At 39.2% G+C, this 15,452-nt stretch overlaps 1 protein-coding gene across 1 annotated transcript in view; it reads right to left on the bottom strand.

Annotated features, from left to right (window-relative positions):
• The window catches only part of CSMD1 (CUB and Sushi multiple domains 1), a 4,035,193-nt gene that overhangs the window by 1,499,788 nt on the left and 2,519,953 nt on the right, over positions 1 to 15,452 (bottom strand). The window contains 1 exon segment of the mRNA XM_029596871.1: positions 10,486 to 10,680. Coding sequence (XP_029452731.1) covers positions 10,486 to 10,680 — 195 coding nt within the window.

The raw sequence follows: 15,452 nt of genomic DNA, 5'->3' as shown, positions 1-15,452 counted from the left end.
AGATACAAAGCACTGAAAAGGAAGGCAAAAACAGCATTTGAATAGAAGCTTGCTGTGGAAGCAAAAGACTCATAATAAAAAACTTTTTCAGGTACATTTGAAGCACAAAGCTTGTAAGAGTCACATGGACCATTAGAAAATTGAGGGGTAAAAGGAGTGCTAAAGGAGGACAAGGTCATAGTGAAGAGATTAAATTAATTCTTTACTTTGGTCTATACTGAGGAAGATATCAGGCAGAAACCTGTGCCAGAAAAGATATTTAAAGATGTTGATTCAGAAAAACTGAAACAAATCTCAGTGAACCTGAAAGATGCACTATAGCAAATTGTCATACTGAAGACTAGCAAATCACCTGAACCAGATGGAATATATCCCAGCATCTGAGAAACTGTAAAATGAAATGACTGACCTACTATTAGTAATCTGTAAACTATCAATAAAATTAACTATGGTACCTGACTATTGGAGGATTGCTAATATAACACAGTTTTTATTTTTAAAGGGCTCCAGGGGTGATCCAGGAAACTATACACCAGTGAGCCTGTCAGTGCTGGAAAAAATGATTGAAACTAGTCTAAAGGACAAAAGTATTGAACAGATACTATAAATAGACATAGTTTAATGGGACAAAGTCAACATGAATATAGCCAAGGAAAGTCTCGCCTCACCAATTTGCTACGTTTTTTGAAGGCACGAATAAAGAAGATAAAAATTAGCCAGTTGATATAGGGCCAGATTTTAGTAGGTATGCCCGGGCATAGATTTGTGCACGCAACCTGGCATGCACAAATCTACGCCCAATTTTATAACATGCGCGCGCACATGTTGGCAGTATGATGGACTGGTTAAGATGGAAGTCCGATACTACCTTAGGCAGAAACTTAGGGTGCAAAAAATACTCCAAAGTCAGAGAGACTAAATTTCATCGCAAGACACTGGGCTCTACGGAAAAGAAGAGACTGATGTAACCCAACATTGGACACGTGGTATATTGCATGCAAGAGCATTCTCAGAGAAGCTCAGTCAAAGTTCTAGAAAATTTAACATACATTTTCCATGCTAGGCTCCATCGGATGTTGTCACCTATGTGTGAGGACTGCCATCCTGCTTGTCCTTGGAGAAATATTTAATATCTCCAAGAGTTCATTGGAAAATTATAATCAGTATCAGGAGGAAACTGGTGTCACCAGTGAGTCTCGGGCTGATTTTTATGCAGGATAGGGTGGGTGTGCTTCAGAAAACTGTTAATCAGGATATAGATGTTGTTCCTTAGAGACAGTGGCTCAATTAGTCATAACAAATTGGGTTGATTTCTATAGCGTTAAACATGCTGAGATGACAAAGTAGTTGGCCCAACTTGTGTCATGGTCACCCTCCCTTGAGTCATGTTAAGTTAGAATAATTTATAGGGGGTCATGATTTGAAACTCCAGGGAGGAAGACTTAAGAACCAATGTCAGTAAATATTTATTCACTGAGAGGGTGGTGGATGCCTGGAATGCCCTTTTGGAGGAAGTGGTGAAGACTAAAACTGTGAAGGATTTCAAAGGGGCATGGCATAAACACTGTGGATCCGTAAAAGGCTAGAGGATGGAAATAAATAAAAAACCTAAACCGGCACAAAGCTGCAGTTACTACCCTTAAGGGAAATAGGGGGGAACCTGCATGGAGCGGCAGTTACTACCGTTAAGAAAAACATGGGGGTAACCTGCATGGAGTGGCAGTTACTACCCTTAAGAGAAACATGGGGGTAATCTGCACGGAGTGGCAGTTACTACCTTGGGAAGCTTGCAGGGCAGACTAGATGGACCATTTTGGTCTTTTTCTGCCGCCATTACTATGACACTATGTAACTATATTTTAATAAGTTTCATATCTGCTATTATAAATGCTTTCATCGGTGGAAGGAGATGTTCCAGATCCTTTAAAGCAAGCAATTGTGTGCCCTGTCTTGAAGAAACCAGCTTTGAATGCTTCTTATCTAACCAATTATCAGCCAGTTTTCTAATTTACCATGGTTGGATAAAATCTTGAAAAATGGTGTCCTAGTATAGCTTTAAGAGTACTTGGATGACCACTCAGTGCTTGTTCAATTTTAGTGTGGTATCAGGAAAAGGCACAGCATGGAAACATTGTCACTTCATTTGGTGCAACTAGACAAAGGGTGGAGGCATCCATTTGCTTTTAGTGGTGCTCTCAGTGTCTTTCAACACCCTGAGCTTCTCTATTTTACTTGATCACCTGAGGATATTAGGGGCTTGGTGGGAATATTCCCTTAAATTTATGCTGTACAGTAATGTACAAATTTGTATATTTAATATTCTAACCATTGTTAAATTTGAGGAAACTGTACATTTTTATGCTGTATGTATTTTATAAATGTGTTTTTCATTTTTAGTGGCAGACACAGTACCATGCAACTATTATATAGTAAAAACAGTTTATTTTATTTCAAAACTAACTTGCTAAGGAACATCGACTTCACTTTCCAGGAAGATTTCTGGTTAAAATGTTTGAGCTCAGTGTACAAATGCGTGGCATTGACTGTTTGTCAGTAGAATGCATTGCATTATCATCAGTCTTCTGAGGCAATTATCGGATATTTATGACTGATCTGTAATATAACCTATTTCTAGTAAGAGCACTATACTATGTGATAAAAGATTTGCAATTTGTATTAAATTAATTTTAAAAATGTTTTATGTTATTTAAAAGCTCACAGTTTCTTGTCATCAGGTTAGTTAAATAATGCCTCTTTATCAAAGTTTATAACAAACATTAGTTATAGTAAACTGAGGTTTTTTTTCTCCAAAACATAAATATTGTGTTGCAGAAGCCAGATTCTGTTCAAACCAATTCTCCTTATATAAAGCGTGTTAAAATTTCCTTTCTTCCTAATTTCCAATAACGAGGGAACATTATGCTAACAAAAGTTCTATTATCTGTGCATTGAAACAACTTACAAATTCACATTACAGATGCCTTTGGATTTTTTTTTTTAATTCTTAAGGTTTTTCACACTCAGTACTACTTGATTTTTATGGCTTCAAGATGATTTGCAAAAGCATGGCATAGAAATTCAACAGTTGTATCTATTGATATTATATTTTGCAATGACTTAAGATCTCAATTTCTTAGTAGGAAAGCAAGAGGAAATATGACAGCCCACAATTAATTAAGTGCTCATCATAGAGGGGGCCATGGAAATTTATAGTAAACCCATAATTCTTCGTGACACATCTGTGCAACTATAAATAAATATCTTTTTAAAGATAAAGATTTTGGACAATTTGAGATTTTATTATCCTATCATTTCTTGTTTTAGTTTACCAGTAGAAAATGAGCAGACTGATAAAGGGATCCAAAAGGGAAGAGGAGGGGTAGTAGATTGTCAGGCATGACATTCCTCTTCTCATCTACTTAGACCTCCACTTTCCTCCAGAGCCCAAAGTCACTCTTGCAGAGAGATTAGGATGAGCCCAAGGCTTCACAAGCATTTTCATCCTCCCACCTTGATGGAGGAGTGATGTGCCTGACAGGCCTTTGCCCCCTCTGCCTGCTACAATAGCGTGAGTTACCTTGTAGGTCTCCTAATTGCACTGCCAGTGTACTGTCAGGATCAGTCAATTCTTGGGACCCCTATTAACATGGCAAAGTACAAAAAGGAGGAGCGTGGGTACCAATGATTGGCCTGTTAGGGTATTGATGGGATGGCCAGAAAAAAAAATAGAGGAGGCAGAGACAACACCTGCATCCCTGCAGCCATCCATCTTGGCCATTTCTTAATTTATCAATCATGATATAATTTATTAACGTTGCTTTTTTCATGATTTAAAATATAAATTAGTGAAATAATTTTGCATAGCTAATTCCTAAATGACAGGGCAAAATCAGCCTTACTTATGGAGTGATTATTTGGCCAAACAGGTCAGATATTTGGCAAAGCTTATCACTCTTAAGTACAATATTCTTTAATAATCCATTTTCTTCTAGGAATAGGATTTACTATAATTTAAATTATATTGTCGTACTATATGCTATAATCATGTCTAGATTCAAAATATGAATGATGCCATCTGGATGACATGATAATTAAATAGTAATGCCTGATAAGAAAGAACATATTTTGACAGTTAACAGTCTGGTGGAAGAGCTGAATAATTGTAGACATCTCTACCATTATTCAGAAATTATTTTACTTTCTCCACTATATTTGCCAATTCCACCCATTACTAGACTCTCATAAGCTTAAATTGCAACACATGCATTTGTTATTTCCAGACTGGATTACTACAAATTGCACCATGGTACCATGGTATCAACCTAAATGACTTCAATTTCTTCAAAACACAGCAAGAAAAAACATTTATGGCTTAAAAAGGTCAGGCCATGTCACACCAGTTTTTGCAGTCTCTCTAATAGCTACCTATATCATGTCGAATCAAATTCAAATTTCTCTTTCTGACTTTCCATGTTTTTCACTCTGGGTTCCCTCTTTATCTCTCTACACTTCTGATCCCATATTCCTTTTCTCTCAATCTGCATTCTTCTCAGAATGCTTTCTTCCACCTTCTACCCCGTCTTCCCATCATTAGGTAGGACGCTACAAGTACATTTTCTTTGGGATTCACCACCTATGAATTTTTGAGCTGAAGTAGATTATTTGAAACTTTGTAAAGTAGTAAAATTGTGGCTATTTTCACAAGTTTTAGAATGTTAACATCTTGGAGATGGCTTTGTTTCAGACCAGAAACATCTATTGTATTATTGTATTGGGTTTAGTTAGTTTACTGGCTCACTTAAAATTTTTTCACTGCATGTACAGATTGTAATGTTAGTTTCTGTATTTTATTATGTATCTTTTAATTTGTGAACTACATGGTTAATTCATTTTACAGGTAGTATATAAAGTTTAATAAATAATAATAATAATATTAATGCCTGGTCTAGAGGTCATTAATACTAATATAAATTACTAGTGATGTGCATTCATAGCTCTATTTGTTTCATTCATTTCAAGAATACACATTTATCTGACAAATGAATAGTTGGCACATCAAAACAAGTGGTATGTGCATAGGTAGTCAGCACATACATACATGCGCATTATGGGCCAGATTTTAAGAATTACGCGCGGGTGTTGATTTGTTCGCGCAACCCGGAACACACAAATCTATGCCCGATTTTCTAACATGCGTGCGCAGCCGCACACATGTTATAAAATCCTGGGTTGGTGCGCGCAAGGGGGTGCACACTTGTGCACCTTGCGTGCGCCGAGCCCTAGGGGAGCCCCGATGGCTTTCCCCGTTCCCTCCGAGGCCCCCGTCTAGACACGCGTTTTCCACGCACTAATATTACCCCTTATACAGTAAGGGGTAATAGCACGAGGAAAACACGTGTCCAACCCCCCAAAAACTAATAGCACCCGCAACATGCAAATACGTGTTGATGAGTCTATTAGTTAGTCCCGCGCGATACAGAAAGTAAAATGTGCAGCCAAGCCGCACATTTTACTTTCAGAAATTAACATCTGCTCAAAGGCAAGAGTTCATTTCAGCCGGCACCAGGAAAGTGTACAGAAAAGCAGAAAAAACTGCTTTTCTGTACACCCTCCGACTTAATATCACAGCAATATTAAGTCAGAGGCCCCCCAAAAAAAAAAAAATTGAAATTCTAAAAAAAAAAATTAAAAATCAGCCCATGGCTCATGGGTTGGAAGACGGTTGCTCAATTTTGCCGGCGTCTGTTTTCCAAACCCGTGGCTGTCAGCGGGTTCGACAATCGATGCCGGTAAAATTATGCATCGGCTGTCAAACCCACTGACAGCCACCGCTTCTGTCAATAAGGAGGCGCTAGGGATGCGCCGGCTCTCCTGTGAACTTTACTGAATCAGCCCATATGATATATTTTGTTTTTGAAGACCCAAACAAAAAGGTGGAGGATTATCAATAATTAGTAAAAAAGAACTCAAGCTAGAAACTTACATGGTAGAGTAAAGTTTAACCCTCCCTATGAGGTTGCAATTTTAAAATCTCAAATAATCAAAGGACTGGTCTACTGTCCCCTAGGCATACTACAAAAAGATTGCTCACCACTAATTGAATTATTCGCTAAGGTGTTTCCATTGCCAGAATCTACTAGAGATGTGCATTGTTTAGTTGTTTCAGTTCGGGCTTCGTTTTTGGGCCCCTGTGGGAAATTTTGTTTTTTCCCGCAGATCGTTTTTTGTTTTGGTTTTTTTTTTGTGGGTCCCAGTTTTCTTGTTAGTGTGTACTAACATGAACTACAAATTTTTCTGAAATTTCAGAAAAATTCCATTTGTTTTTTGGTTCCTCCGAACCATGACAACTTAATTTCATTGAAATTGTCTAACTCGTGAAAAATGAATGCATATCTCTAGAATCTACATCAATTGTAGGAGACTTTAACCTCTACGTAGACAAAACACTGAGAACCTTAGCTTGTGAAATGTTTCTAGAACCAAAGGAAGCCCTGGGATTGTCACAATTTGTCTCAAAGGTTACTCATAAAGTGGGTCACACTCTAGACCTAATATTTGCTAATACCAGTAATTGCCTAATAAATACATCACACATGACATTATCCTGGTTTAATCACCAATGAATAAAGGTAGAAATAGCCTTCACCAACCAAATTCAGGAAAAAAGAAAGAGATGGAAGTTCTCACTGAAACAATAGAAAAGTTCCATGAACAAAATCAAACTAATTCCACATCTGCATTTAATTCCTGGATTAAGATTGTCAATGACATAGCTGAAAAGCTTAATCCTGTCCAGACGAAAACTATTAACAAAGAAAGGAACAACTCCAAACATAAGAATGCCTGGGACAATAATGAATTAAGAAGCACTAAACAAAAACTTAGAAAATTAGAGAAAAAAATGGTGAAAATGCCAGCGATTGTATGTTTTCTACAGTGGGTCCAAAGCTCTGGAATTCTCTGCCAGAGATGTTACGTATTCTAACAGACAGAAAGAGTTTTAAATGTGAGCTAAAAACATGGCTATTTAAAAACTCATAAAAACTAACTTAAAAACATCAGAATATACTGAGCCACAAAGACAAGAAGGACAAAAAATAATAATTGAATCATGAAGAATATATCAAACAAGAAAATGTAAGATTTTCAAAACAACCCTCTGACTAAGATGTGAAAACTATCATTTCATTTTAATTTTCCATACTCTTTGCCTTAAGTACTAAATCAATTATTAATATGTACTAGGTAATTTCAGTTGATAGCTATTAAAGCCTGTCTGTAACTAATCATTGTTTGTTTGTTGAGTAATAATGATGAATGTCACTTTGTAAACTGTTGTGATCTATACATGGAACGAGAGTATATAAAAAGTCTAAATAAGTAAATAAATAAATAAATACAATCATGTAATAAAGACTTTAGGACCCATGATTACAGAATTTTAGAAGTTGTCCTAGTGCCTGGCCCAGCCAAGGACTGTTATTCCTGTAGTATGAGTGTGCCACTTCTTCTTGGAGCAGGCCCAAGATGGAGTTTATAAAACTTGTAACACTCTGAGCAATTCTGTGGCTCACTTTAATGTGAACTGTATGACTTCTTTCTACCTATTCCCGCCATACCTATCTGCTACAACAGAAAAGATTTCTATGGCTTTGGTGGTGTTTGGACTTGGGAGGGAGGAAGGCTGTCAGGTAGGCCCAGAGGCCATTGACAGCATTGTGGGTTGAGGCAGTGGGGATATGGAGAAGCAAAGATGCCCAAGTTATATATACCTCCTCAAGTGTAGGTAATCTTTGCAGCATTAGTAGCCATATTACGTATCTTAAGCATTAATGCTGGATAATACATACGGTATTAATATTTAAATAATAATACCACACTGAGAAAAGCAGGCAATACTAACCATACTTGGGAACTTTTGAGTTGTGACCACCCTGAGGATGATATTCATGGTGACTTACCAGATATGTATGGATTTATCTAGCTTAAATGGCAGCAGCTGAATATTTATATGGGGATCAGTGGCTGACACTTTGCCGTTGAAGCAGAGAGCTATGCTGGATATGCATTGAAAGTGAAGAATCAGGCTTATTTGGTCTGGGGTAGTAACCGATGTAACAAGCCAGCTACTCCCAGCTTTGTGAGTGTGAATCCTTTTTTCCACATTTCCTCTAGCTGTTGTAGCTTAGAGCGATGTTGGAGTCACAGTAACCATGTGTATGTTTATTGAATAAGGGTATTATCTCCAGGCAGTAGCCGTCATTCTGGCGAGCCACCCACTCTTCATTGACGGCCTCTTGACTTTATGGATTCACAGTGTTTATCCCACGCCCCTTTGAAGTCCTTCACAGTTCTGGTCTTCACCACTTCCTTCGGAAGGGCATTCCAGGCATCCACCACCCTCTCCGTGAAGAAATACTTCCTGACATTGGTTCTGAATCTTCCTCCCTGGAGCTTCAAATCGTGACCCCTGGTTCTGCTGATTTTTTTCCTACGTAACAGGTTTTTCGTTGTCTTTGGATCATTAAAACCTTTCAAGTATCTGAAAGACTGTATCATATCACCTCTGCTCCTCCTTTCCTCCAGGGTGTACATATTCAGATTCTTCAATCTCTCCTAATAAGTCATTTGATGAAGACCTTCCACCTTTTTGGTCGCCCTTCTCTGTACCGCCTCCATCTTGTCTCTGTCTCTTCGGAGATACGGTCTCCAGAACTGAACACAATACTCCAGGTGAGGTCTCACCAAGGACCTGTACAAGGGGATAATCACTTCCCTTTACTCGATATTCCTCTCTCTATGCAGCCCAGCATTCTTCTGGCTTTAGCTATCGCCTTGTCACATTGTTTCGCCGACTTCAGATCATTAGACACCATCACCCCAAGGTCTCTTTCCTGCTCCGTGCACATCAGCCATTCTCCCCCCATCGAATACAGTTCATTCGGATTTCCACTCCCCATATGCATGACTCTGCACTTCTTGGCATTGAATGTCAGCTGCCATATCTTCGACCACTCTTCCATCTTCCTTAAATCCCGTCTCATTCTCTCCACTCCTTCCGGCGTGTCCACTCTATTGCAGATCTTAGTGTCATCCGCAAAAAGACATACCTTACCTTCTATCCATTCCGCAATGTCGTTCACAAAGATATTGAAAAGGACCGGTCCCAACACCGATCCCTGCGGTACACCGCTTAAAACCACTCTCTCTTCAGAGAGAGTTCCATTTACCATCACACATTGTCTTCTGTCCATCAACCAGTTTGCAATCCAGGCCACCACCTCGGCACTCACTCCTAAGCTTCTCATTTTATTCACCAGTCTCCTGTGCGGGACAGTGTCAAAAGCTTTGCTGAAATCCAAGTAGATGACATAGAGTGCTCTTCCTTGATCCAATTCCTTGGTTACCCAGTCAAAAAAGTCAATCAGATTTGTCTGACAGGATCTTCCAATGGTGAATCCATGCTGCCTCTGATCCAGCAATTCTCCCGACTGTAGATAGTTTACTATTCTCTCTTTCAACAGTGACTCCATTGCTTTTCCCACCACCGAAGTGAGGCTAACCGGTCTGTAGTTACCAGCCTCTTCTCTGTTCCCACTCTTGTGAAGCAGGACAACCACCGCTCTCCTCCAATCATTCGGCACCACTCCCGTTTCTAGGGATCTATTGAACAGGTCACACAGCGGACCCGCCAGAACATCTCTGAGCTCCCTCAGTATTCTGGGATGAACGTCATCAGGCCCCATGGCTTTGTCCACTTTCAGTTTCACCAGCTCTTCCCATACATTTTCTACTGTAAATGGAGTTACATCTACTCCATTCCCCTCCAGTTTCTTGTTAACTAGTGGCGGTCCTTCTCCAGGGTAAACCTTTACCCTCAATTAACTTTATCTGTTCCACTCTCCTCCCTGCTAATCCACACTATCTCTCTCTGCTACCACCACTACCACGTTTCACATCTTCCAGGGATGACCACAACAATCTTTCCCTTCCTCCCTCCTCAACCCCTGCACTCTTTGCTTCTACCCCACTATAAGTCATAGCTCACAAACGTGTGTATTCTTACTCTAGCCTCTGCTGAGTCCTAATCCTGGAATCATAGCTGAAGTTTCTCTCCACATGCTGCCTGCAGTGTATGTGTTCCAGGCTTACTCATCCCATACCTGCAGACTTACTGAAAGAAAACTGCTAAAGCAGTAAATAGAGAAGCTTTGAGCTTTTCAGTGTTTCTCAAGAGACTGAAAAATAATGCACATTTCCTGAGTTTCTGTAGGGATACAAAGAGTTTCCAGGCATGACATTAATACACATACAAACAGCATGCATTAACATGGTTGGCACATGGACCTTAATTAACATGCATTAAAACAATTTAATGAAGGTGTAAACATTAACCCCCATGAATACATAGGTCCCTTTATGTATTAAGTTAAGCACAGTGCTGCTACAAATTCATGAATATTTAAAAGTTTACTAGTCTTTTACCTTCACATCGTGGGACTGTTGAACTCCACACAACATTTCCATCCTGAATTATGCAGGTTATAGATTCAGAACCCTGGGTTTTTATGAAGCCTTCATCACAATGAAAAGAAACAGAGCTTCCAAGTAAAAACCTATCACCAAAACGCCTTCCATTGATGGGAATCCCAGGATCATGGCATTCATTCTGACCAAAGGCTGAGAAAAAAATGAAAGGTAATTGTGTAGAAATAGCTTTTGAAAAGAGCAGTTTCATATTTTTCAATATTGCCTGTTTTATAATGTCAGCATGTATTAAAACAAACACATGCACACACACACACAGCAATATATTAACCCCATCATTACAGCACAGAACTGTGAAAACTGTAAACCGGCACAGTAATCCCTTGATCACTACTTGAACTGGATCATTATTAATCTTGTGAATTTGAGTACAGATATTTCAGTTGAAAAGCAGTAAAAATAAATTGTCTTTTTCACAAGACTGAAAATTTGATCATGTACACTTTTAGTGGTTGATGTAATAAAACAGGCAAATAACCCAAGCAAATATTTAAGAGTAGATTTTCATTTACTTATGCAATAAGAAAATGCATTACCACAGGAAGCTAATGGCATGAAAATGAGCTATGAGCTAAAAAGCATAGTAAATGTGAGTAAATGATGAAAAAACATGCTAAAAACTGGTGTAATGCAAGTGTAGTAAACACATGCATAGAAATCAACTGTAAAAAAAGCACAGAATTGGAGCAATGTGTAACATAGGACTTGAGAGAAGAATCAAAAGAAAGATACTGTCTAGTCTACCCTGACAATATACATAAATATGATGTTTAACATTTTCCTTCTTTTTGCTAGCAGCAAGCATAAAAGAAGCAGCTCTATGTTTTAGCAGAGAGGAAGGTCTGCTAGAAAGAAAACTGGAGCAGAGCAGTGCTGCATTGGGATGAGGCAGTAATAACCTGTGGACAAGAGTGCTAGATGAATGGGGGCAGATGACTGGGAGTAGGGCACTGAGCTACCACTCATGGATAGCTTAGAAGAGGAACATCTGTGGGCATCCAGATGATAGATATCTGGGAAGCACATGTATGGTGATGTGCTCAGGGTCCTGCAGTGAAGCGGGAATCCTTCTTCCTCCCTGCGAGTGGATCTAATACCTCACCTTGAGTGAGAAGCCCAGATGTCATCAACAGCTCTGTAACAATCAGTTGGTTCATGGTGGAGTGATAACAAATTAGAACAGTGAGCAAGGGCCATGAAAGTCCTAGCAATAGGGAACACACAAACATATGCACAACTGTACACTGCAAAGAAATGAAGGCTGCTGTCAAAATAGATCTTGTTCTGAATATAAGCCTTTGTCTGGTCAAATATTATAGCTTTAAAATATGATATTCAGGGTAAATGTCCCTTTCTTGTCTTCTTGTTGCTGGATTTTTCTTCTGATGTGGGAGTGATCCAAGCCCATGGAACACAATCCTTCCGCAGGTGAATCCCATTGGGGAAGTTTTATTTCATCTTAGATCCAGGAATTAAATTTACCATGTAAAAAAAAAGTGTACAAAGCAGTCTGTGCTTTAGTGTGCCTCTCTAGATTTCAGGGCAGTGTTTAATAGCATCATTTGCATGGGATTTTATTAAATATGGAGGGGTAGCACTATACATAAAAGATGACAGAGTTAAGCATGTTAAAAATCCTGCAAGAAACAAAATATACTGTGGAATCTTTATGGATAGAAATCCCATGTTTGATGGGTAAGAGAAAAGTAGTGGGTATATATTAGTGACCACCTGACCATGAGGAAGAAAAAGACTATGAAATGCTACTTGAAATTAAAAAGCAAATACTTTTGGCAACACAATAATAATGTGAAATGTCAGTTTTCCCAGAACTGATTGGATCAGTATCTCATCAGGACATTCTAGAGAGGTTAAGTTTTTAGATACTATAAATGATTGCTTCATGGAGCATCTGTCCTAGAACCAACAAGAAGGACAGTTACTTTAAATCTAGTCCTTAGTGGAATGGACAATCTGATATAAGGGGTTACTATGATAGGGCTGCTAAGCTATAGAGATCATAATGCAATCAAATTTGACATAATCATTATTTACTAGGGAAGACATAACTAAAACTACTGCAGTAACATATTTAAAATGAGAGACTATGATAAAATGAGGAAATTAGAAACTAAAAGGCGTGATTGCAAAGGTGAATAGTTTTCATGAAGCATGGACATTTTTATAAAATACCATTTTGGAAGCCCAGATAAATGAATTCCATGAATTGAAAATGAGGAGTAAATGACTGCCAGCAGAGTTTAATGGTTAGGTAAAGGAGGAAGTTAAAGCTAAAAGGGCAGCATTCAAAAAGTGGAAAGCAGACCCAAATGATGAAAATAGGCAAGAGCATAGGCACTGGCAATTTAAATGTATGACAGTAGAAAGACAGGCTAAGGGAGAGTTTGAGAAGAAGTTTGCCAATGAGGCAAAAACTAAATAATAAAACCTTTTCCAAGTACATTTGAAGCAAAAAGCCCTGGAGAGGTTCATTTGGGTCATTAGATGACCAAGGGGTAAAAGGGATATTCAGAGATGACAAAGAAATAGCAGAAAAACTGAATTAATTATTTGCTTCAGGCTTTGCTGAGGAGGATGTTGGGAACACACCCACACCTGAAATATTCTTTAATGGTGGAGATACTGAGCACTAAAACAAATACCTGTAAACTGAGAATGGAGAATGTAATAGATCAGACTAGAGTAACAGATCACCAGGACTGATGGCATCCATCCCAGAATTCTAAAAGAACTAAAACATGAAATTGCAAACCTGTTACTAATAAGCTGTAATATATCATTTAAAACACCCACAACACATGAAGATTGGAATGTGATGCTAATTTTTAAAAAGGACTTTGGTGTGATCTGTAGAGCTATGGACCAGGGAGATTGATGTTTGAGCTGGGCTAAATGGTAGAAACCATTCTTAAAAACAAAATCACTGACCATATATACATAGCTTGGTTTTAGCAAAAGGAAGTCTTGCCTACCAATATTTTAGATTTTTTGAAAGGTGTAAATAAACATGTAGATAAAGGTGAGCCAGCTGAGTTATAGGATAATTTTGAAAGAAAAATGTTAATGTAAATGTAACAAAGAGATGACTGAGAGAGGACATGATAAAAATTTATAAAATCATGAGTAGAGTGGAAAGGGCAAACAAAGGGCGGCTATTTCCCCTTTCAAAAAATGTTAAAACAAGGGGACACTCCATGAGATTAATGACAAACAGATTTAAAATAAATCATAGAAAGTTCTTTTTCACTCAGCACATAATCAAGCTGTGGAATCTGTAGCCAGAGAATATAGTCAAAGTGACTAGCATAGAAACAGAAAAACATAGCAGAGTATAAAACAGGAATTCCAGGAAGAAAAGCCCATAATGCATTATTAGCCAGGTAGACTAAGGAGAGCTATTGCTATCCTTGGGACTGTCAGGTACTTGCAACCTGGGTTGGCCACTGGCAGAGATAGGACGCTGAGCTTGATGTACCTTGGTCTGACCAAGCATGGCATTTCTTACATTCATATGTTCTTAGTCTAGTGAAGATTTTAATCCATGTTTTAGCACTTGTTTTTGCCTCACAAAAATCCTGTTAAATATCAGGTTAAGTACCTGATTCACTAAGGGTTTTTCCCATAGACACAAAATTGGAGAAAAGTCTTAATGCATCTGGCCCTAAGTTTGCATGGAAAAATTTTTGCTAAAACATGTGAAAACCTGCACCAAGAACAGCACACTTTATTACATCGGCCTCATATTGATATTATCTAAATACTGCAAATTTCCTAGAATTGCAGGTAAAAATGCAAATGTTATCAAAAAACATGTGTGTACTAACAGGCCAATCTAATAACCAGCAGTATTTTTTGTAGGTTAGGGCCATTTTTCAAAAATTTGACTATGGATGCAAATGAACTCATTGGCATCTGAAGCTCACTTTCATGCAAAATGTTCCATGTGTTGCAATAGGCAGGAATTTTGCTCATTCCTGGCCATGGCAACATGCAAAACATTTCTCTTACTGGAGGTCTCATCAGGGCTATTATGTTTTATAGGGAGTCACATAATGAATTTCCTGCTTTCTATCCCCCATACGAAAAGTAAAAACATCCTGATGGGCTAGTGGCCCCCACCCTAACCCCAACACCTGTACGTAACAAAAATGTTAAAAAAAACATAGGTCATGTTAAGCCCTAGTCCTTTATCCCCTGCAAATGAGAAAAAGTCATACTTATACATGCCCTTTCATTTTTTCAACTCCTTCTTAGTGACCCCCTCTAGCTTACCAGACGTTACAAAAGAGTGCATGGATTTAGGTGGTCAGACACTACCATTTTGAAAAATACCATCAACGGGGTAACATAAGAACATAAGAAAATGCCATACTGGGTCAGACCAAGGGTCCATCAAGCCCAGCATCCTGTTTCTAACAGTGGCCAATCCAGGCCATAAGAACCTGGCAAGTACCCAAAAACTAAGTCTATTCCATGTTACCGTTGCTAATGGCAGTGGCTATTCTCTAAGGGGCGGATTTTAAAACCCCTGTGCGCGTAAATCCTTCCGGATTTACGCATGCAGGGCCCTCACGCGCCGGCGCGCCTATTTTGCATAGGCCGCCGCGCGCGCAGAGCCCCGGGATGCGCGTAAGTCCCGGGGCTTCCTGTCGGGGGCGTGGCGGGATGACGCGGCGTTTAGGGGCGGCAATGTGGGTGTGGTTTCATTCCGGGGGCGTGGCTGCGGCCTCCGGAACAGCCCCCGGGACCGGACCACGGAGTGGGGCAGCAGGCGTAACTTTGCCGACAAAGGTAAGGGGGGGGTTTAGATAGGGCCGGGGGGGTGGGTTAGGGAGGGGAAGGGAGGGGAAGGTGGGGGGAGGGCGAAGGAAAGTTCCCTCCGA

Source organism: Rhinatrema bivittatum, chromosome 3 (genome assembly GCF_901001135.1).
Source record: "Rhinatrema bivittatum chromosome 3, aRhiBiv1.1, whole genome shotgun sequence".
Taxonomy (NCBI): Eukaryota; Metazoa; Chordata; class Amphibia; order Gymnophiona; family Rhinatrematidae; genus Rhinatrema; species Rhinatrema bivittatum.
This window is presented reverse-complemented; position numbering and strand designations above follow the sequence as displayed.